The 24,316-nt window shown below is 40.2% G+C and overlaps 1 protein-coding gene across 4 annotated transcripts in view; it reads right to left on the bottom strand.

The window, feature by feature from the left end:
• Positions 1-5,510: 5,510 nt before the first annotated feature.
• ITFG1 (integrin alpha FG-GAP repeat containing 1) overlaps positions 5,511-24,316 on the bottom strand; it is a 202,583-nt gene continuing 183,777 nt past the window's right edge. The window contains exons 15-19 of one of the 4 annotated variants that reach the window (XR_006275022.1): positions 19,623-19,747; positions 17,847-17,929; positions 17,359-17,704; positions 17,111-17,264; positions 9,443-9,554 (exon numbers count right to left, since the gene is read on the bottom strand). Coding sequence is in view for 2 of the 4 variants with exons in the window: in XM_038368635.2 (XP_038224563.1) it covers positions 6,799-6,858; positions 9,437-9,554; positions 17,847-17,929; positions 19,623-19,747 (386 nt within the window). In the remaining 2 variants the exon portion in view is untranslated. Of the gene's footprint in view, positions 6,859-9,436; positions 9,555-17,110; positions 17,265-17,358; positions 17,705-17,846; positions 17,930-18,782; positions 19,248-19,622; positions 19,748-24,316 lie in introns of those variants that run through there. The other 3 variants (XM_038368635.2, XR_006275021.1, XM_038368637.2) reach the window with 3 other exon arrangements.

Raw genomic sequence — 24,316 nt, 5'->3', positions numbered from 1 at the left:
ACAAGTCCTCCTTTTCTTTTTGCAGTAGAGTCTAACATATTTATTTGAGCATAATATAATATATGCTCAAATAAATGTGTTACTCTAAGGTGCCACAAGTCCTCCTTTTCTTTTTGCGAATACAGACTAACATGGCTGCTACTCTGAAACCTTAATTACTGCAAGTTTTCTTTTGTTTTTCTGAGCATAACATATCCTGCCGTTGGCTGTTAGATTCTCACCTCAGAGGTTTCCCGCTATTGGTGCTTGTCCCTCCAAATTTGCTACTATATTTTGTGCCATATCAGACTAAAGGTGATATGTCTATCATGTTTAAAATTAGCATCTGGTTCCCTTTGGTCAAAACAAAAATAGCGTTATCAGTTCCTAGAGACTGTTTAGTTCAATATTTGCATTTTTTTTCCAGCAGCAACCTATGCAGTAGTGTGTTGTGTTGCAGTTCTAAACCTCAAAGTAGTTAACAGCACCCTCCCCTTGGTCCCTTCCTGCATTTCACCTGCAAAATTACCTTACGCAGCAATTTGGAACCGACTTCAGAGCTAATAAATCTAGCAAACTGCTTGCAAATTAGATGGACACTTGCAACTGTTGTATTTTACATATATTTTGTACATATGTAGTAGTAGGATTTAAAATTATATAAAATACAAACATAAAATCCTACTACTACAATGTTTTTGTTTTTTTTCTAATGTTTCAGTTAATTTAATGTTTCATTAGGTCAGCAGCCCCTGTTTTAAAAGGTCAGAGCCTTCCTTTAGCTTATCAGATATGTTTCAGTCTACCTGATACTGTCAGTTATAGCTAGTTAAGCAGGAAGGGCTGGAATAGTCATTGAGTGGTAGACCAGTCACGAATAATACAGAAGTGCTTACAAAGTGGTGGCAGTGCAGTAGGTGGCACTCTCCCCTCTGATCAGTATTGCTCTCCTGTCCAGCACAGAGGTGACGGTCACTGTATTACTGGAGGGGCCATCTGATGAGACTTAAAACTATAATCCTGACGGTTTCTGGTCATTAAAGAATCCATATCAATGCTATAGGAATAGGGTTGTTAAACTTGGTGCACTGACCAAATTTCAAAACACATCCTTATATTTTGCTTACTCAAAATTTCCTTTCAGAGTAGTAGCCCTGTTAGTCTGTATCAGCAAAAAGAATGAGGAGTACTTGTGGCATCTTGGAGACTAACAAGTGGGTTTTAGCCCACGAAAGCTTTTACTCAAATAAATTTGTTAGTCTCTAAGATGCCACAAGTACTCCTTGTTCTTTTTTCAAAATTTCCTTGCAATTTCAAAGTGATAAATTAATTGCAAAAAGAAAAGGAGTACTTGTGGCACCTTAGAGACTAACAAATTTAGTAGAGCATAAGCTTTCGTGAGCTACAGCTCACTTCATCGGATGCATTTTCACTTCATAAAATGCATCCGATGAAGTGAGCTGTAGCTCACGAAAGCTTATGCTCTACTAAATTTGTTAGTCTCTAAGGTGCCACAAGAACTCCTTTTCTTTTTGCGAATACAGACGAACACGGCTGCTACTGTGAAATCTGATATTAATTGCAGTACATGATAAACAGTGGTACCAATCGGATGGGTTGGGGTGAATGCTCCCCCTGCAAATTTTTTCAACTTGCTCAAAGTTCCATAAGTGGCAGACCAAAGGGGCCATATCCCAACCACTTTAAAGCAATGGCTTCATACTAGTTCAGTACAGCTGTTGCTGGAGAGGTCGGGAGTGTTGCTCCCGCTGTGCGGTCATAACACCACTGAAATTTGACTTGGCTGCCTCTCCATTCAGACAGAGGGGTGGCTGGGCCAAATTTCTGTGAATGGCATTGCAACTTGGTGCAACAGGGGGTCACAATGCAACTCTAATTTGGCCAGCCACCTCTCTGCCTAGAGGGGCAGCTGGGCCAAACAGTGTTGCAACCTGGTGCACAGGTAGTCTGTTTCTTTAGGGTGGAGAGCATGCAGGAGAGTCTATTGAGAACTTGACTCTTAGTGGTACCAGTACCAGCTCTTGCACTGTGTGGATAAGAGAGAAGGGAGACTATCCCTCTGAGGAGAGCTGAGGTGCCCGCCAGAGGAGGGAGGGATGAGTAGGGATCGGAATGGGGTCCCTGATGGGAGGAGGGGCTGGGACCGGAATTCTCCCCCTTCCAACAAATATCTGAATTGGCACCACGGGTCAAAATTGGTGTGCAGATTTTTCTATTAATTATTTAATTGCTGTTCCATTTCAGCAGTGGGTGGATTGATTCCTACATATCCATCTTATGCACATATTTTATTGAGTGGTAGTGTGAGACTCAGTTCTACAGTGTAAAGTCACTTTAAAAATGGCCCCTTCTTATTCAGCAGATCTGCTCTCTGCATGTCTGCTGACTTAAGTGACAAAAAGTATTCACCATGTTAACCTTGCAAAATTCACACTGCTACAAGAGAATATGGATTCTATTCCTGTTTGTGCATTAACAATATTTTTATGCAATTTACAACCCCAGGTCTAAAATATGACTGTCCCATTGACCAGGTCTAAGTGAGCCAGAATTTTGTGGGATTGCATCGATGTAACTTCAGCAATGTGTTGCAGAGAAATAACTGAAAGCAAAATTTGGCTTGCAGCATCTTTATTACTGGTGATGATGTACAAGAAGTAAAGAAACCATCTTGATTCTCAATCTCAGGTTGAGTTTGCATTTAGGAAAACATCTATTTATTTGTCAGCTATCCTGCAACAGCTAGTGATGAGAAAAAAACACAACAAAGATCCTATGCTTTAAGTAGCCAAACCTAGAACTGTGAAGCACAGACTCTACTGTGGCCAACTCAATGCAAACCTGAACTTGTTTTTGGCACTACAGTGATGGATACTATAAGAATATTTAAACTAGACAGAGTAAACTTGATCTAGAAGTCAGAGACAAACATGCCCACCCCCTCTGATACCAGTTCATAGAATTATTACAGCAGAAGCATACTTTCGTAGTGAATGTGTTGAACTTCTCATTCTATGATTAAAGGTGCTATACATGTGCAATGTACTACAGCTGAATTCTGAAAACACTATTGAAGTTAGTGGGACTACTCATGTTTGAAATTAAGCATAAGCAGAAGCATTTGCAGGATCAGAGACTAATGGCACAGTTGTAGCAGCTGCTGAGCTATAATAAAAGGCTGTCTTGCTTTTGCAGTAAAACTGATTTTGTGCTGCCTCTCTTCCAAATGCCCCTACCCTAAAATTGCCAGAAGTCCTCTGTTTCAAATTTGGGTGGTGATGGAGTTCTGCTTTGTTTTTGTTGTAATAGTGTTTGAAATAATGTTAGAGGCATGCTGAGTAGCAGATGGGTACCTGTTTATTTTATAAATCACCAATATGCTATAGCCAGTGGACAATTTTGGACCACATTTGAAGTGCTTAGGATATTCTGTTTTTTATGCTAGGCACATACAAAAATAGGTGTTAATCATAGAGAGTTGGAGAGGAGTTGGGAACTTGTTTAGTGATGCAGAACTATTTTATTGTCTGGGCTTGTCTGACAGACTATAAATGGCTTGTATGAAAATTCTTAGTGAGATACAGCCCCCAAATATGAGATGTTAGAGGCCCTTGTGTTTTCCATCTGCTATCATAATGTAAACATATTTAATGTCTTGTTGAAAAAGTTATTCAGTGCAGAGTTAGGAACATCACAATTTAGCCAACTTCTTAAGTCTCACAGAGGACTCTGGCAATCCTTAGAAAGTTTGCCAGGCAGTTGGCTGAGTTGCAGTGCCCCCACATGCATACTCTGTCACCTAAAGCTTTACGGGATCATTGCTCCTTGCCTGCATACGCATAGCCAGAACTGTGCCTGAGAACAAACATTAAGACTTCAGGACAGGTTTATCTCATTAGCCACCAAGAATCCCTTACTTTCCATTTTACATTGGTTGAGCGAGTCCATCCTTCTTTATGGTTAAATGTCATCCACAGAAAGAGGCATGCTTTTCCAGGTTTGAAGGCAATCATTCCCCTCTCCTGAGTAGAATTTAATGTGTCACTGATTACACGTGTGCCTTGGGCACAGAATGAGCCCAGCTCCTCCTCGGCCCAGCTCATAAAATGTGGGCAATAATGTAGAAACAAAGGTTAGTGTATGGGATCATGTATGTTTGGCATTTCAATTTTTTTTAAATAATGGTTTAAAGAGATCTACAGGTTTTTATAAATCCACATATAAAACTAATCATTGTGGTTAATAATTTTAAAGTGACACATTAAAATTGTATTCCAGCATTTTCTCCACATTTATAGCCTCAATAAGAAAAAAAAATGTTGTGGAGAAAAATGGAGGATGGCAGTGGTACAGTCAGCGAACCACTGTAGTGGCTTTTCCCCATTTAAGATGTCTTGTAGCTGTAGATCTCTTTAAACCATTATAAAAAAAAGGCTTTATCCAAAAATACCACCACCTAAAGGGAAAATTGAGCAGCAGGCGCAATTAGTTGTTGGGGAGAAATTAACTGTTGCATTCTGGGAGATGAGAACAATGAAGACTCATTTCAGCAACCATTTGTCAGCTGGCTAGTTGACTGTTTCTGCATAGGTGAGATTTCATGTTGAAGAAGCCTCCAACTAGCATTGTTCACCACGTTTGTGTATTGTGGATGTGTTCTGAAAGTTTATATAGTTAGAACAAGTTCTCACCACCCAATTACTGAGAAGAGCACTTGGAAATACACGTTCTAATTACAGTTGCATCCTTGATCTCACTGTTAGCGATGGCAATCTTGCTGAAAATTTTTGTTTTTGACACCTGCAATATGGAAAGTCTAAGTAAGGTAATAAGCATCTTATTATAACTTAATGTTTAACAATAAAACAGTATTTAATACTAATGATATGTAATGCTTAGAATGTATTGTTCATTATCCTAGGGAAAGCTGTGTGTTGCAACTAGAATCTGTTGCATAATAAAACTTTTATTAGAAAAGCTTCTAGTCCGTTTACAAATAAAACTTTAAAAACAATCTGATGCAATGTTGGATTACTGAGTGTGCAAAATATCCTGAAACAAAAGCTAAGAGGCATAGAACTGACGCATTCAACTCATTGAGATGTTCACTAAGAAACTGACCAGTACACATGGGAGATGTCAGATTACTTTATATATACACATACACAAGTAGCTGGTACCAGTGAAAGCTTCACAGATTGGTAGAAGTGTATCATGGATGGTTCTCCTCCTCTTGTATGAGAGCTCATTTTTAAGTGTCATGACAGTTACAGAAATAAATTATTCTAACCATGATTTACGATGGACATAATCAGTTTATTTTACCAGCCCTGTTTTCCTCTTCCTCTACTACCAGCTCAATGTTGACAGGCGAATATAGTATCAGAGGTTAATAGGTGACAACAGGTTATGGGGCAGTGACCACTCACACAGTGAAACAGACCAACAAGGCTATAATATAAAGATAGCACCAACAATAATATTTGTTTTCACTTAAGCAACAAACATGCTTGATTTAATAAACATTTATTATGAATGCACGTTAACAGATTTAAATACACAGTGAATCATGTAAATGCAAACCATTTTAAGAACAAAGGAAAACTGTATTACGTAAAATAAAAGCATGATTGTTTTCAGGGAATATGTATTACCATTGCTGCAGTATAAGCTGGATGATGGAAAGCTATTGACATTTTGAATATACAGAACTGAGCTTCTCTTCAGACATAATCATCACTCTCTTCCTACAGAATTTGGGGACAGTAGCATAACATGCCCTCATGTAAAAAGTTTACATCAAGGACTTGATATGAACCACAGAATTCCTCGGCCCTTAATCATGAATGGCCTTTGGGGTGGAAACAGGCAGGCCAAACATAGGACTCAACCCCAGTTTCCCTTACAGGTTTTTCTATAAGCTTCCCCCCAAGAAAATCAAATTCCATTCATAATCTTGATGGCCATTTGTTTTCATAATTAAATTTAAGTATAGTCACATTGATACACATCAATACTCAAGCAAAATTCTTCTGATCACTTCCATTCTAGGAAGGCATAATTTTTTACCTATTTTGGATTATGATTAATTTCTGTATAAATTTAGGTTTTATTTATTTTTTTTAAATTTGAAGGCTTCATGTCTAGAACTAATATACATCAACAGTACAGATGTCCGATGATTAGTTACTTGGCTGTTAGCTTTGTAGATTTAATTTAGTCATTCAGTAAATACATGCAATAGTTAGATGAGAATTTAAGAATTAAAACAAAGGAAAAAAAGATCTAGACACTTTAGATCAGGCACCCCAAGAGTACAGTTAAAGTAATTGATGTAAAATGTCTCATCTGATAATCTGCATTAGGTTCATTTACAGAAATATAATTTATATTGCAGAAATGACAAGACCAATTCCAATGGCACTAAAAGCTTCTTCTCAGTGAAATGCAACCTTTATTTACACGTGATTTCTTTTCCATCAAATGTTGTACTGGAAGAAGTGGCAGTATGTAAACATTGGAACAAATGCAAAAAAAAATCCCTTACTAAGAAAAATAAATTGACAGCGTTGTTAAATAAAGGCCAGTAACAGCCAGTATATACAAATTGTTTACTGAAAGCTCATATTGAGACTTTCAGGTATGATTTTAGTGCTTTTCAAATAAATACCAAATAATGCAACATTTACAAATAACACACTAACAATACCCCAGCTCCCCTAATCTCCTTTACAAGTTGGAATTTCGTATTTTGATTAAACAAATGAAAAGCAGCTCCTTCATAGATCTTAAGGCATGTTACATAGCATCAAAATGGAACCGATGGGCTTCTTGTCGTTTCTCTCGGTCATCTGCTTTCTGAAAAATAAACCATAACACTTCATAGTATAGAAGAAACAGTATAGCACATACCTTGCATTCTAATAGAAAATTAGTTGTCAAATGCCACAGAATGGCTGTTTTTTCAACTCTGTCATGCAACAGAAGACAAAAAGCTAACCAACTACCTCAACAATTAATACTTAATAGGTGTCAGTTTATAATAGCAATAATCTGCTCAAAATTGGCTGCTGCCGTTAATGATGAGATGTTTTAGTATTAATGACCCAATGCTTTGGGTTATTCTAATGAACGTTTTTTTCAAGGATTATTGCTTAAGTAGTTAAATGAAAAATGCTTCTTAGTGTGCTTTTATGTCATCTGCCTTGTAAAAGAAGATAAATATGAGGAATGGTGAATTGGCTCTGAAGCAACCACACGTGGTCCCCTCTGTTGTAATTTAAGAACTAGATTATTTTAAAATTACTGTTAAGAGAACCAAAATTGAAAAAATTTGACAAAAGGGACAGTAAGATTGTAGCAATTCAACCAATAATAGCATTAAGAACTGTAGATGAAAAATTGGGGCTCCACTTTGTTTGTGGGCATATGCATGTGTATAAACAGTGAACAACTGGGAAGGTAAATACATTTCTTTCCTTATTTGAGTGCTATACATGCAGATCTGTCAAAACAACAGTGTTACTGACATGTGTGTGTTTATGGATAAATGAGAGTATTCAGCTTGTACCTATGGTCTCTAGTATGGTCTCTAGTTACATGTAGTAATTTTCCATGTATTTTATTTCCCCTCTCCAGTCCAGAATATCTTGCCTATGCACTTCTTTCCAGGGTTTACTAATGTTGGATGAACTTCATTGGGAACTGAGATTAGCCTTATATGACAAATAAACTGTTTGTCTGCAGCTACAGAGTCCTAACAGCATTTCTAACATATACATGAGCAAGCAATGAATTGCTCTTTCAATTTATCCGACTTGCAAAATTCTTCCTGCTTGCTACTTGAGGCTAATACTTTTATTTTAAAGAGTGAGTAAAATATTGTTATTGTTTGTCACCATCATGACATAGGCATGTGCCTGAGCTGGTAACCTTTTACAACAATTTTACTAGGTATCTATGCTATATCTCGCTCTATATTTCTATAATGAAAGCTAGGTTGTGGGAAACATGATAGCACCTGCTTTGGCTCCATTCCAAAGATTTTGTTGTCACAGACCACACAAGTGTACAATGGGACACCCTATTGGATTGTGTTCTACCGGATTTTGCTGTTTTAGTCTTCTGTGACGGGCTTACAGTTCTCAGTGTAGTTAAAGCATCCTTCCCACCCCCTTTAAAAACAATTTCCATTCAGTTGTGTTCTCTCTTTCTTTCATGCATTCTGAAAGTGTTAGACGATTTCTGAATTGACAATAATAATACTGATAGTTAAGTTTTAAAGTGCTGTCTATGTAAACTGATTAACCATCACATTATTCCTATGTGGTATCATGATCACTATATAGATGTGGAAACCAAATCAGAGTGTCTGAGTGATTTGCTCACACAGCAGGGCAAAGGGAGGCTTAGAATGCAGGAGTTCCAGGATCCTTGCTCATCTTGCACCTATCTGAATGTTTAACTGGCCTTTTAGTTCAGAAACACTTCCAGGCATACCAAGTCAAAAATGCAGTAATTTTATTTGACAGCTGTAATTATGGTATGCTAGGTAGCAGCACTTATTGGCTATCCTGCCAGTTGAATATTATTGTGCACTCAGAGTGGTTAAGAAAAATGGGACCACTTTTCTTTCGTGACATGAAAGAACCCTCTCAAAATGCTTCTTCAAATCAATGAATTTCTATACACTGTAGTGTATTTCAGCTATATACAACAAAACAGCCAGTACGTCCATGATAAAATCACACACTGTCTTAAATGTTAATGTTAGTTCAGTCAGTGAAGATACAAAATGACAAGGGATGTTTTCCTTCTCTCTGAATTACCAGCAGAACTGAAGAAGGGTAAGATGGGGGTTTACATTTAGTTTTATTTCCAGACTCATATTATTCCTTTAAATTCTGATCAAAGGCTGAGAGTGCAAAGTATTCATCCTGGATATGAAATAGGGTGATCAGGTGTCCCCATTTTATAGGAACAGTCCTGATATTCTGACCTTTGTCTTATATAAGCACCTATTACCCCCCATCCCCGTCCTGATTTTTCACACTTGCTGTCTGGTCACCCTAATATGAACAGAACATTTTCCATTTAGTTATGAATTATGGTTTTTCCTGAACTATCAACACTTACCTGTTACTGCCAAATTTCCATTTTTATGACTCAGAATTAAAACTAAATACCAAATATCTGTTTCTAAGGTTTCAATAAATCCTAAATTATCCTAATTTTGTGAACAATAATAAAGTCTGATACCTTTCAGGTATGAGAGGATTATTATAGATTGATTAATTTAGTGAATACTTCCCAAAACATTTCAAACTGAAAAACACTGTTCAAAACAACAGAGATTAGTGCATATATTAAAATATTAGGAAGATTAAAGTATTGTAAAGATACATCTAGAAAATCATTTCCATTTAATTAAGCTTACCTTTTCTTGCCAGTGCAATATGCCAATTATTGCTAAGATAAAAACGCAGACACCAATTAGGGCTATAGCTGTGAGCAGCACAATGTTACTTGGGGTCAGGTATAGCTTGGCACTCCAGCTACACAGAAGAGGAGAAGCAAAGGAAACCTTAGTAACTCTTCATTAGGAGAAAGAGTAGATTCAACAGAGATTATGTTTACAAAAATATAAAGGTAGTAAGGTGACCCACAACTTGGTCTTCAAAAGCCAGGGGCTTTATTGAAAGACCTCACCTAATAATGTTTACTTACAAATACAGGGTTTAATATCATTGCCATTTCCAAGTAATGCCATCTCTAAGCTTAGTTTCTATTGAACTACTCACAGAATTGCTATGGTTAGCCTCAGGGACTGACTCTTTTATTAAGGCACTCCTTAATGTGGCACTCCTTTTGCAGTGTGCATGGAAGGGAGCAAAATAAAATGCACAGGATAAGCTTCCAAAAAAGCCATGCCTGAGACTTAGGTGAAGGGAAAAGAACAGGGAAATAGTCCACATGGCATGCTGCCTCTTCTCCCAAGAAAGCCCCTTTGCTGCAACACGGCACTGCAGGGGACATGGGGAGCAGTCATTGTACATTTCCATCAGTCATCTGCATATCTACACTGTTCAGAAATTAATGCTGCATTAAGTTCCTCTCTGTGCCTTCATAAGTATCAGAACCCCCTGTGCAGGCATGGCAAGGACAGCCAATGACAGCTGTGCTTCCAGGGAAAAAGAGAGGCCAGGCAGCATCATGGAGGGTCATCACGCTGTAGAGTAATACTTCGTTTCCTTTTAGATAATGAAGTGGGGGTTCCATAGGGTACGGATGCCTTGCTTCCCGTCTCCTCCACAAAATCCTGAATTTGGAGGGGAAATTTATAAAGAAGTCTGCCTGACAAATTTTGTGGAGTTTCCTGAGTGCTCTTGGTTTTACTCCATCAGGGAATAATTTGACTTTAAATCAGGTTACAACAGGGCACTTCTATGAGATACAGAAATAGCAACAATTTCAGTATTTGTGACAAACATCTTGCACATCCCAAACTATTAGAGTGTATTAAGAGACAAAGTTACTTAGTCTTTCTAATCTGTTTTATTCCACTTTTTTGTGCTTGGGTATTCATAACAATTGATTTTAAATCATGTAGTAGGTACCTTATGCACAGTACGCTACGGACTATGAAACTAGAAAGATTTTTCACATCAGAATAATTTTTAACATTGATAATAAAGGAGTTAAGGATCCAGAAAGCTTACTCCTGAGCTGTATCACATTTCTGTGCCATTAAAGACTATGTTCAAAAATATAGTTTTATTGGTTTCATATCCATCAGATGTACCAGTGTGATATGGTGTTTTATGAAAACCAACCCTATTGATCATAGGGAGTTAATAAACAAGATGTCAATACAGTCAGATAAGGCTCTAAGATAACTATAGCCAATCAAATGTCATCTCATTCTTTCCTTGAAGTACAAATTGTTTGATATTGATTTTACTTAAGTATTTCAGCAAAATTAGCTGCAAGTGCCTCATTTGTGGTGATGGGATATAATGTTTTCAACCTGCAAACATAAAAATGTTAGCGTTTTAGACAGCTGACATATTAGGCACAATCTACAGAATTTCTGTAAAAACAGATGGATTCACAAAGAACTGCATCCCTCCCTATCCTGCCGCTCTCCAGCACCTTCCCCTTAGGGGGCAATTTATCAGCCTCCCTGATGCCCTTTTCTGACTTTGTCTATGGGAGGGGTGATCTGGGCTTGCGATGTAAGGTCCATGTTTGCAGTATGGTTAGCTTAAGTAGTTCATTTCCTGCATGTCCAATATTAACACAAAAGCCTCTGAGCTATAGGTCCCTTCTATAGATCCAAACATCTCAAGGCACTTTACAGCCATTTATTTAGCCTCATACCTTTTTTACCTATAAACTGAGGCACAGATTTGTTAAGTTTTTGTAACTATTACTTGGATCTTTTAAAAATATTTAAGTTATTTTGAAGAAAGATAAGTTCAAGCCCATCACAAGTTTGTCATATTTTCAAATAGGAATAATCCACCTTTAAAGCTCACATCATTTTAAACATTCAGCTCAAACTTTGTGACCAAATAAGACTCTGCCATTCAGGCCTCATCTTCCACACTCTGTTTCAAACTCCAGTGGCAAAATCTTGTAACATATGTATTACTGCTTACCTCTTATTATATATGTTTAAAAGTACAGCATTTTTTGTTTCTTTTAAATATTACATGATTGTTGCATGTAGTAGTTCAGTGCATATCTTATTTTTTTAAGTGACTTGCTCAAAAGCATATAGTCAGTCAGTGCCAAAACTGGGATTATAATCCAGGAGTCCTGACTCCTTGTCCCCTGCTTTAACCTAGACATACTGTCTCTATGTAACAAATACTGCATTAAGAGTCAAAGGCAACTCTTTCTCTCTCATGTTTAGAGAACTGTTGTGTTTTCATTTAAAAGTTTAAAGTTAAGATTCTTCTAACAAACAGCAATTTTTGGAATAAATTAAAATTTATTGACCAATGAGGTCAGTCTCTGTAGTCAATAAATCTTGAAATAGACTGAAAAATGAAACCAATGTGTATTTTATTTCTAAATAAATTTGCAGAAAACATTCCTTCAGAAACACAAGGAGGCAAATAAAAGTGCCTAAGAGGTTGGTTGTAGCTGAAAGTGGTACAATAGAATCTATAAAAATATCAATGGCAGAGAGAATGTATAGAAAATTAATTATTGCTAATTTGAAGAACAGTACCCTTGCATTACTTGTAAAGTACACGTTGTCAATGAGATTTTATTTTTAAATAGGATTCCTAATATGTTTACAATTTTTGTATTTGGAGATGTGTGCATGTATTTTTGGCATGGGTGACTAAGTGCTGGCCATGGCCCCAATTCAGCAAAGTACTTAAGAATGTGCCAAATTTTAAGCATGTCAATAGATTAATCCATTTTAAGGGTGGAAGAGACTATCATCATCATCTAATCTGACTTCATGCACAATGTAGTCCATAAAATTTCACCCAGTAATTCCTGCATCAATTTCTGTTTGCACTAGAGTGTAATAATCTTTTAGAAAAATATCTAAGTGTACTGCAAGGTAGACTGTCTTTCTAAAGAGATATGGTCTGTCTCACTGAGAAGTTAGGGGATTTATGTAGAAGTCACTGGGGAAGTTCTATCACCTGTGTTACACAGGCTGTAATGGCCCCTTCTGGCTTTAAAAATCTATGAATCCTTCCAGACCTTCTACTACAGGACTACTCACATGCTTAAACTTAGACAAATGCTTAAGTACCTTGCTGAACTGGGATCTATTTGCATAAACTGCTCAATATTCTCCCATTTGGAGTATTAAAATAAGCACTTGGGTAAGTCTACGTAGAGAGATGAATTGAGTTGTCCAGAGTCACCAGCAGGGCAATGCCAGAGCTGGTAATGAAACTCAGTTATTCTGAGTCCCAGTCCAGATGATCTATTAGGTCCCATTGAATTGAGTCAAGAAGCAAGTAATTTACCCGACTTCTTATTCTGGCACCATTTGTAGGCTAGCCAGTAAGAATCAACCAATTTTAAAATAGCTTCTAATGCAGCTTATAAAATTAAGGAGATAGCCAAATAGATCATTGGGTTATCCTTGAGGAAATCCCATGGTCCAGTTACACTTTTTTTTTTAAAAAAGGGCAAAAGTGCCTTTTATATACTATATATAATAGACTGGGTTCCCTGACCACTCAATTAAAAATTTAAGTCAGTCAAATCTGCTAATATACAATGAATATTTGGTATCCTACAGATAATATTATATTGCAGAGAAGTATAGATAGAAAGAAAAATGAAGTACACATAGGCCTAATGCCACCCACTCAATCCAAACACTCAGAACTAAGGGGAGGTTCAGATCCAGAGCTGGACATATTGCTCATGCCTATCTCAGATTTGAACTCTTGGGGTGAGGAGACTTCCATCTATTTTTAATGATAGGAATGGAGCATATGGAAGGCCAAATTTCCAAAACAGGGTACAACTGGTAGACCTACCCAAGATGTGCACACACCCACTGTGGCTTAAAAAAAAAAAAGTACAACCGTGGGTGTAAACAAACAAATGTAGTAATAGACTCTAGACTCTAAGATCCTGCACCTGCAGTGGGCCTGCTTGTGGTGCACATGTGGGGTTTTACAAGTGCACAGATTTAACTTTGAAGCCTTCTGAGGATGATTATGTATCAGTCAGCACTGTTCTATACTTTACTGCTGATCAATGCAGCTACTCTGGAAATGAGGGTGACTCCTGAGTAGTAACTTTTCCCGCTGGGATTTGAACCCATCTGTTTTCAATCCATTGTGTTTAGCACTGAAATTTTGTCCCTTGATGTTTGGGCTGTGTTCACCCAATCTTAAAAATGTTTTGGCTTTAAGAGACAAGGAAGGGAACTTTTATTATGGAGAAGGATTAGGGAGAAGAGTCTGATGACAAGGGTCAAATTTGGCAGAAAAAGGGGATGTTAAGCTCCACTCACAATTGCAGATGTTTCAGCTAAATTGATCATCAGTGAAATAGTAAAGTATAAACTATAAATCTTCATTAGGATTCAAAGTTAAAACCCCATTGAGATGAATTAAGCAGTTCTCTCTAAAGTGGTACTGTTCAGTTTGACTGGCTGCAGACTTGAGAGAACAGACCATTTTGTCCTGATAATCTGTATATTTGAAGAGAATAGAGGATTCATTCCTTAGGCAATTTCTTCCTATTTTATTATGTTACTGGAGGAAAGAATCAATTCTGTCAATAGAAGAATGGATTAATATCCTTAATGTCTGTTTATCATTGGAAATGGCGATTCAGACAGAACAAGGATTCACTGGGACTTTTGAGAAAATGTGGAAGTACTGCTTGGGGATTTAAGGAATCTGAAAAGGATTTAAATACAAATTGAGATTGCACCCCATATACTTCTCTAGGCTGTAGAAATAAATTTTTTTTAAAGGGGTTTCTTTCCCATTTAGGAATATCAGGTGTGTAAAGTCTGGTCTTCCCTTATTTTTGTAGAGGACATCCTTGATGTGTCAGAGCAGCTGCACTATGTGCACTCCCATCTTAACTGAAAGCAAAAGTACAGAGGGATGCTCTTGAATCTGTATGTTTGTAATAAACATTTCCTTTCTCCAAAATGTTAGTCACTGAAGTTATATAAGAAAGTTTTAAACAGCCTGACTAAAATCATCTTCCTCTCAACTGCTCATCTTCTCCTCTCTTGACACATGATGATATTTCACTCATTCTTCCCATCATCAAAACCTCCAATTATGGGGTGTGACTGGAGCTCAAGAAGACATTCCCAAGCAGTCTTTAATCTAGCTATCTCAGATCATGGAGCAGTTAAATCCACACAGAATCCTGGTTAATTACTTGTAGGGCTAGTCTGCACTAAAGCACATGCTGGTGCAGCTTCAGTGCTTTGGGACATCAGGTAGCTAGATTACAGCTAGCTCAGGTATGTCAACTGAGCTGCAATCATGCTATTTAAATGAAATCTGGATATAATCTTAGGAAAAGTCTATGTGTAGTGAAAGTTTTGAATATGTATATTTCTCCTGTTTTCACAATCTCCAACATTGAGTTCCACCTATTGTCATTCTACAAAAAGAAAAGGAGTACTTGTGGCACCTTAGAGACTAACTAATTTATTAGAGCATAAACTTTCGTGAGCTACAGCTCACTTCATCGGGAGCTGTAGCTCACGAAAGCTTATGCTCTAATAAATTTGTTAGTCTCTAAGGTGCCACAAGTACTCCTTTTCTTTTTGCAAATATAGACTAACACGGCTGCTACTCTGAAACTTGTCATTCTACAGTGTCCATATCTGCATCTGTTTCCTCTATGAGAAAACTAAACCCAATAATTTGAAAGCAAGAGGATTTAGAGAGATTTCTGTACGTGGGAACCTTTAAAATACATAAGGCTAGAATGTTAAATCTTATTCACCTGACTGATGTTGTTCTTGTGCTTAATCGCTAACGCAACGTAGTTTATATAAAAAGGATGTCACATCTCATCTCTTCTCATATTTGATTCTACGGTGAAGTTATAATGCTGAAATTGTGATACAAGAATAATTTCATTATATATAAAATTGACTTCACTGCAAGATCAAGCAGAAGAGAAAGCAAGAATGTGACTAATAAAGTCTTTATTATGAGTAGGGGGGTCTACCAAATTTGCAGCCATGAAAATCACATCACAGAACGTGAAATCCGGTCTCTGGCTGCCCGGCTCTGAAGGCAGAGTGGAGAACAGCTGTTGCTGGCCAGGTGCCCAGCTCTGAAGGCAGTGCTGTAGCCAGCAGTAGCGGAGAAGTAAGGGTGGCATGACATGCTGCTCTCTGCTCTTCAATACCTCAGCTGCGGCTGGTGGCATTGCTGCCTGCAGAGCTGGGCGCTCGGGCAGCAGCTGCAGGTTTCCTGCCGCTCAGCTTCAGGCAGTGCCACAATCAGCAGCAGCAGAGAAGTAAGGATGGCAATACCGCAACCCCCTAATAGGCTTGCAACCCCTTTTTGGGTCAGGGCCCCAGTCTGAGAAACACTGTGGACAAATCACACATTTTTTATGGGTTGGTCACAGTATAAATAGCAAAGTTCGCGGATGTGTTACACATGTGATGTAAGTAGACCCCTAATTGTGACAGATATATTCAACAGCAGCAAAAGTAGCACAGAAAAGTGCTGGCCAAGTCCATGTTTTTGTTATAAATGTTTTTATTCTAAATTGATTTCAGTATGAAAGTCCTCCTTCAAGGAACCGTCTGACCCCTAGCTAAAGGAAAATAAATGTATCCATGGCAACACACACCATGTGTTGAAGGACTGAAAGAACCTTTGTATCTAACTGGACACACTGAATGTATATCTGATGAAACCAAAAAAGCCTATTTTTCCCATGACCATGCTTGCCACTTGGTCAAAAAGAAAGTTGGCAGGTCTGTTTTCATTTATCGGAAATACTTAATGAATGCTCACTGTAAATATATAAAATGTTTATGCAAATACCTGTATGTTCAATAATTTAAAGAGAAAATACCAATATTACTATAATGTGAAATGCGCAATATATTTTAAATTTGACTGTCAAGATCCACAAAAGGAAATAAAGCTACATGCTTATTACAAGAATTTCTCATACAGATGAGGGAATATGTACACATATTCCACATAAACATGTACATATATTCTCTCTCCATCTGCCTACTCCCTGACAATTTAGCAATGGTCATAGTGTCATCTATAATATACCAAGTATGACACAGTGACAATATCCTGTAATAGCCTGAACAAACTTTATGGAATTAAGATAAAGTTTATTGAATTAAGTTAAACCTGACTGAATTAGGGTCAATACTTTGGGGTACATGGTATAAAAAATGCAATTGTGCGTTACTGTGGCATTGTATGTACCTTCTCTAGTAGGGAAAGGGGGATGCTAATGTACTTCCTCCGTTATCAACCCTTTGAAGCCACCCACCTGGAGAGGTTTGCACATACTAGTTCAAACTGCAATCTCCAGGGACCAGACAAAGAATGGTTTTTGGACAAACAGCCTGGTTTTAAATTGGCTCAGGGTCTTCTACCTGATACAGCAAATGGACAGGATCCCTGGTCCATGGAGGGCTCCTTTGGGGAGGGTTGGAAGGACAGGGCCTCCTGAGACTGAGTGCTTGTTCTGAGCTGAAGCTGTGATGAACCACAAGGAATCCCCCTTATGTGGGGTTTGAAGGACTGCTCCTGTAAGAATCCATGTTAGGATTGGGGTGAACTCTGGTAAGATTATTAGCATGCATTTTGGTTCTTTTATTGTTTTCGTGTGGAATGTTTTTACCTTAAATAAAGTAGGCTTGCATAGGAAGTGTTGTGTGGTGCTTTATAACTGTAGCAATTACACCTTTCAGTCTCTGCAGAGAAAGCAGACAGACATACCTGGGCAGCCTGTCTCTGCTGGGAATGACATAGTGAGGACAAGGAATGGTGCAGTCTGGAAATAGCAGGGTCAGAAGGGAGGGAGAAACGTGTCTCCACCCAAGAGAGGTGACAGCTGGAGTGTCTCGAAACTAGAGTGGTTGGCCTTGATGGACAATAAAGGGGGAAACACAGTTGCAGTTGCCCTGAACGGACACACCAAGTTCTGAATATGTTAATCTGCTCTTCAGATAATCAAATGTAACTAGCTGCACATGAAAAGAAGAGACCTTTTCTGTTAGCACTTTTCTATAATCATTCCACTATCATTCATTCATATTCCATGACACACAATTACAGTTCTGCATCCACAGTATCATTTTCAAAATCTACTTCAAACAATTATATTACCTTCGAGGAACGTTGTGTGGATATGGAATGACTATAAGTTGGGAGTTCGGGATGATAGCTGTCCATTCCTGCTTTCTTATGGACTGAAAGAAGAAATGAAGGTATATCCACTTCTTACAAATTAATACAAATTTTAAATATTCTGAACTTTTCTGATTAATGTTGTACAAGAAAAAACAAAAAGCTCAAACCGTTAATTTTCCAGGAGACAGGAAAAAATAGTGATAATTCTCTAACATTCATATAAAGATTTTTTATCCTGAAAGATCTCAAAGCAATTTGCAAACTGAATAAAAACGATATGTAAGGATCACTTCATCCACCACTGAAATACCACAATCTCTGAAGTGAATCATGGCAGTGTTTAAAAAGTGCACATTAGCACTGCAGTTTAGAGCAGGAAGTGAAAAATACGCAGGGGTGAAAGTAAGTCTAGGGACTTACCAGTACGGGCTGGGCTGGGGGCTGGCTGTGGCCCCCGGAAGGGGCGGGGCCTTGGGCAGAAGGGGTGGGGCTGGGGGAGGTCAGCGCCAGCTCCGGCCCACCCTATACCGGCAAGTGCCTCCTTCCCCCTCCCCAGGGTAGCAGTAGCAGCCGGGGGCTCTAGAAGCGGTTTAAAGGGCCCTGGGCGGTAGCGGTGGCTGGAGCTCTGGGCCCTTTAAATTGTCCCCGTCGCTGCTTCCCCAGGGCTCTGGCAGCAGGGCTCCAGGGACGGGGCTCTAGCCAGCTCTACCGCCCCGGCCCTTTAAATCGTCTCTGGAGCCTGCTGGAGCCCTGGGAAGCAGAAGCGGGGCTCTGGAGACAATTTAAAGAGCTCAGGGCTTGGCCGCCACTACCACCCCAGGCCCTTTAAATCGCCGCCTCAGCCCTGCTGCTGCTACCCCAGGGCTCCGGCAGCGGGGCTCTGGCAACAATTTAAAGGGACAGGGGCTCCAGCTGCTGGGAGCTGCAGGCCCTTTAAATTGTGCCTGGGGAAGTTGATCCACCCCGGTATGGCGCACCAGCTCTGGCTGGTACGCCATACCGGGATGTACCGGTTTACTTTCACCTCTGAGAATATTATATCCAACTGATTCAGTAGGGAAATTTTATATAGGCAGAATTTAATTATCCAAATGTAGTCAGGACACTGGAGTAAACAGTCCTATTTTTAAAAATAGCATTGTGAGACCTTTCATCACCACAAGTTGTCAGGATCGTGGTTTCACATTTCATCAGCAGGAAGGTTCCTCCAGCAGAACCGTTCTCCTTGCACCATGCTGGTAAAGAGTACAATACCAATTCAGAGGGAAGTAGGTGATTCAACAGGTGACAGACATTGTTTTCCTGCCCTATTCTGGAATTCTTTGGTGTTTCCCAGCCAAGTACTGACCCATGTGGGCCTCATCCACCTGGGGAGATCTGATGGGATTACAGTATAAATTAGTGTGGTTGCTGGCATAATAATTGGATTCTTAGAGCAAACTGAAATGTTATTAATATAAACCAGCTCTATATTCCTATGCAAACAGCACACAAACGCGTACTTCTGTGTTTTTCTCATGAGTGATATTTTTGCTTTATTGTTTACTTCAGAGGCTAATGAGTTATACTATATGCTGGAGAAAATGGACACACAGTAGTCTTCAGCAAACCATTTTCAATACCCATGAAAAATGTTTCTTTATAATTCTGACTTCTGAAAGAGAGCAGTCCTAAGAACAGCATCCCCCAAAGCTTCATCGGGCAAGGAAAATACCTGAAAAAATAGTTCACCCATGATAAATCTCAACTTACCTTTTCTCCTAAAGGACGAGGAATGCCAACATATAAGTGATCAAGGAAATTAGCACTGCGTCCCAAACCTAACACGTTGTAAGGCAACTGGAGAGCGAAATGAGCTGACTGGCTAAGTTGTCCAGCTAGAATTTAATTTAAAAAAGAAAGTGTAGTAAAGCTACTGCTTAAGACTTTCATCACAATAACATGTTTTAACTGCAGTAATAATAATGTTTTAAAAATTATAAGTAAACAATACAATTATCTGTTCTTAAGTGACAGATCCTGCATTTCCAAATAATCTGTGGGCATTCAACATGAAGAATAAAAACTTATTCCACTAACAATTTCAGAACTAGCTACCAAATGTATACTGTATACCAAATTTTCCTCTGATTTAAACCTGAGCCCTGGTCTACACTAGGCGCTGAGATCAAATTTAGCAGCGTTAAATCGATGTAACCCTGCACCCGTCCACATGACGAAGCCCTTTTTTGAACTTAAAGGGCTCTTAAAATCAATTTCCTTACTCCACCCCCGGATTAGCGCTGAAATTGGTTTTGCTGGGTTGAATTTGGGGTACTGTGGATGCAATTAGATGGTATTGGCCTCCGGGAGCTATCCCAGAGTGCTCCATTGTGACTGCTCTGGACAGTGCTCTCAACTCAGATGCACTGACCAGGTAGACAGGAAAGGCCCGCGAACTTTTGAATTTCAATTTCCTATTTGGCCAGTGTGGCAAGCTGCAGGTGACCATGCAGAGCTCATCAGCAGAGGTGACCATGATGTAGTCCCAGAATCGCAAAAGAGCTCCAGCATGGACTGAACGGGAGGTACGGGATCTGATCGCTGTATGGGGAGAGGAATCCGTGCTATCAGAACTACGTTCCAGTTTTCGAAATGCCAAAACATTTGTGAAAATCTCCCAGGGCATGAAGGACAGAGGCCATAACAGGGACCCAAAGCAGTGCCACGTGAAACTTAAAGAGCTAAGGCAAGCCTACCAGAAAACCAGACAGGCCAATGGCCACTCCGGGTCAGAGCCCCAAACATGCCGCTTCTATGATGAGCTGCATGCCATTTTAGGGGGTTCAGCCACCACTACCCCAGACATGTTGTTTGACTCCTTCAACGGAGATGGAGGCAACATGGAATCAGGTTTTGGGGATGAGGAAGACAACGATGAGGAGGTTGTAGATAGCTCACAGCAAACAAGCGGAGAAACCGGTTTTCCCGACAGCCAGGAACTGTTTCTCATCCTGGACCTGGAGCCAGTACCCCCCAAACCCACCCAAGGCTGCCTCCCGGACCCACCAGGCGGAGAAGAGACCTCTGGTGAGTGTACCTTTTAAAATACTATACAAGATTTAAAAGCCAGCATGTTTAATGATTAATTTGCCCTGGCATTCGTGGCTCTCCTGGATATACTCCCAAAGCCTTTGCAAAAGGTTTCTGGGGAGGGCAGCCTTATTCCATCCACCACGGTAGGACACTTTACCACTCCAGGCCAGTAGCACGTACTCGGGAATCATTGTAGAACAAAGCATTGCAGTGTATGTTTGCTGGCATTCAAACAACATCCGTTCTTTATCTCTCTGTATTATCCTCAGGAGAGTGATATCATTCATGGTCACCTGGTTGAAATAGGGTGCTTTTCTTAAGGGGACATTCAGAGGTGCTGGGCTGTTTGCCTATGGCTGAACAGAAATGTTCCCCACTGTTAGCCACGCAGTGGGGGGAGGCAAAATGCGACCTTGTAACGAAAGCACATGTGCTATGTATGAAATGTTAACAGCAAGGTTTACCATGAAAGAGTGTACCCATTGTTCTATAAAATGTGTCTTTTCAAATACCACTGTCCCGTTTTTTTCCTCCACCAGGTGCATGTGTTTCAAGGATCACAGGATCTTCTCCTTCCCAGAGGCTAGCGAAAATTAGAAGGCGAAAAAATGCACTCACGATGAAATGTTCTCTGAGCTCATGCTGTCCTCCCACACTGACAGAGCACAGACAGGTGGCCTCCGACCACCCAGCCACTCCACCCCAGAGGATTGCCCAAGTAACAGAAGGCTGGCATTCAATAAGTTTTTAAACTTTTTGAAGTGCTGTGTGGCCTTGTCCTTCCCTCCTCCACCACCCCTCCTGGGCTACCTTGGTAATTATCCCCCTATTTGTGTGATGAATTAATAAAAAATGCACGAATGTGAAGCAACAATGACTTTATTGCCTCTGCAAGCGGTGATCGAAGGGAGGTGGGGAGGGTGGTTAGCTTACAGGGAAGTAGAGTGAAATGCACATTCTACCACCATTCTGCACTTGCTCAGCCTGTAGTTGAACAGCTCGTGACTACTCTCCAGGTTGCCTATGTATGGCTTCATGAGCCATGGCATTAAGGGGTAGGCTGGGTCCCCAAGGATAACTATAGGCATTTCAACATCCCCAGCGGTTATTTTCTGGTCTGGGAAGAAAGTCCCTTCCTGCAGCTTTTGAAACAGACCAGAGTTCCTGAAGATGCGAGTGTCATGTACCTTTCCCGGCCATCCCACGCTGATGTTGGTGAAACGTCCCTTGTGATCCACCAGTGCTTGCAGCACTATTGAAAAGTACCCCTTGCGGTTTATGTACTCGCTGACTTGGTGCTCCGGTGCCAAGATAGGGATATGGGTTCTGGCTATGGCCCCACCACAGTTAGGGAATCCCATTGCAGCAAAGCCATCCACTATGACCTGCACATTTCCCAGGGTCACTACCCTTGATGTCAGCAGATCTTTGATTGCATTGGCTACTTGCATCACAGCAGCCCCCACAGTAGATTTGCCTACTCCAAATTGATTCCCGACTGACCGGTAGCTGTCTGGCATTGCAAGCTTTCACAGGGCTATTGCCACTCGCTTCTCAACTGTGAGGGCTGCTCTCATCTTGGTATTCTTGCGCCTCAGGGCAGGAGAAAGCAAGTCACAAAGTTCCATGAAAGTGCCCTTACGCATGCGAAAGTTTCGCAGCCACTGGGAATCGTCCCAGACCTGCAACACTATGCGGTCCCACCAGTGCATGCTTGTTTCCCGAGCCCAGAATCGGCGTTCCACTGCACGAATCTTCCCCTATTAGCACCATGATGCCCACATTGGCAGGGCCCGTGCTTTGAGAGAAGTCTGTGTCCATGTCATCATCACTCTCGTCACTGCGCTGATGTCGCCTACTTGCCCAGTTTCACTTTGCCAGGTTCTGGTGCTGCATATACTGCTGGAAAATGCGTGTGGTGTTTAATGTGCTCCTAATTGCCAAAGTGATCTGAGCGGGCTCCATGCTTGCCCTGGTATGGCGTCTGCACAGAAAAAAGGCGCGGAACGATTGTCTGCTGTTGTCCTGATGGAGGGAGGGGCGACTGACTACATGGCTTACAGGGAATTAAAATCAACAAAGGGGGTGGCTTTGCGAGAAACTCAATGGCCGCCTCAAGGATAGAACTCAAAACCTCAAGGATAGAACTCAAAACTGGGTTTAGCAGGCCGTTGATTTCACAGAGGGAGGGAGGGAGGAGAAAATGAATACAAATAAAATCTGGTCTATTTCTTGTTTTGAGCCACTTCATCTATCTTTATACATCATGCTGGCAGCAGACTGTGCAGTACGACCGCTGGCCATCGTCACCTCCTGGGTGCTCGGCAGAAGATGGTGCAGTATGACTACTGGCCATCGTCTTCTGCTAGCTGCAGATTAAAAGACAGTGCACTGCCGGTAGGACTCAATCGCCATGAGACGAAACAAGGGAAATGACCTGGCTGAGTCACTCCAATGTTTGCCCAGGCGCCCGGTTAAAAGAGCACCCAGGACTATGTCGACGATGGCTACCAGTCATACTGCACTATCTGCTGCCAAAAGGCAATAAACTGCTGCTGTGTAGCAATGCAGTACCATGTCCGCCAGCACCCAGGAAACATATGGTGATGGTTAGCTGAGCGGGCTCCATGCTTGCCGTGGTATGGTGTCTGCACAGGTAACTCAAGAAAAAAGCCGCAAAACGATTGTCTGCCCTTGCTTTTACGGAGGGAGGGAGGGAACGGGGGCCTGACAATATGTATCCAGAACCACCCGCGACAATGTTTTAGCCCCATCAGGTACTGGGATTTCTACCTAGAATTCAAATGGGTGGTGGAGACTGTGGGATAGCTACCCACAGTGCAAAGCTCCGGAAGTCGATTGTTGCCTCGGTACTGTGGACACAGTCTGCGACTACATGCACTTAGAGCATTTGTGTGGGGACACACACACTCGATTGTATAAAAACGCTTTCTACAAAACCGACTTCTATAAATTCAATCTAATTTCGTAGTGTAGACATACCCTGAGTTACATTAATTGCAAGCCAGGGCAGAAATTGGCTCCATTGATAACAGATAATTATAAACAACTAAAAACAAAGAACCGTTTCCCATTAACTGAAAGCAGGAAAAAGATACACATTTTTCTTAGCTAGCTTTAGATTCATTAACAACATATGATCTCCAGATATATTACTTACTGCATTTTAGCAAAATCTCTTACAATCTTTTCATCTTTTACAAACACTTCTTCAGCATATACTAACTTGGATCAAGTGTGGATCCTATGTTTTCTAAAAAGTTCCTTACTAAAGGATTTGTTTATTGTTTCCATAACAGGAACAAGATAAACAATAAAACCACTTCAGCCCTTCACCAGGATAACTGAAA

The sequence above is a fragment of the Dermochelys coriacea genome, chromosome 12 (assembly GCF_009764565.3).
Source record: "Dermochelys coriacea isolate rDerCor1 chromosome 12, rDerCor1.pri.v4, whole genome shotgun sequence".
NCBI lineage: Eukaryota > Metazoa > Chordata > Testudines > Dermochelyidae > Dermochelys > Dermochelys coriacea.
The sequence above is the reverse complement of the archived record's forward strand: the minus strand, read 5'-3'. Positions and strand labels throughout refer to the sequence as shown.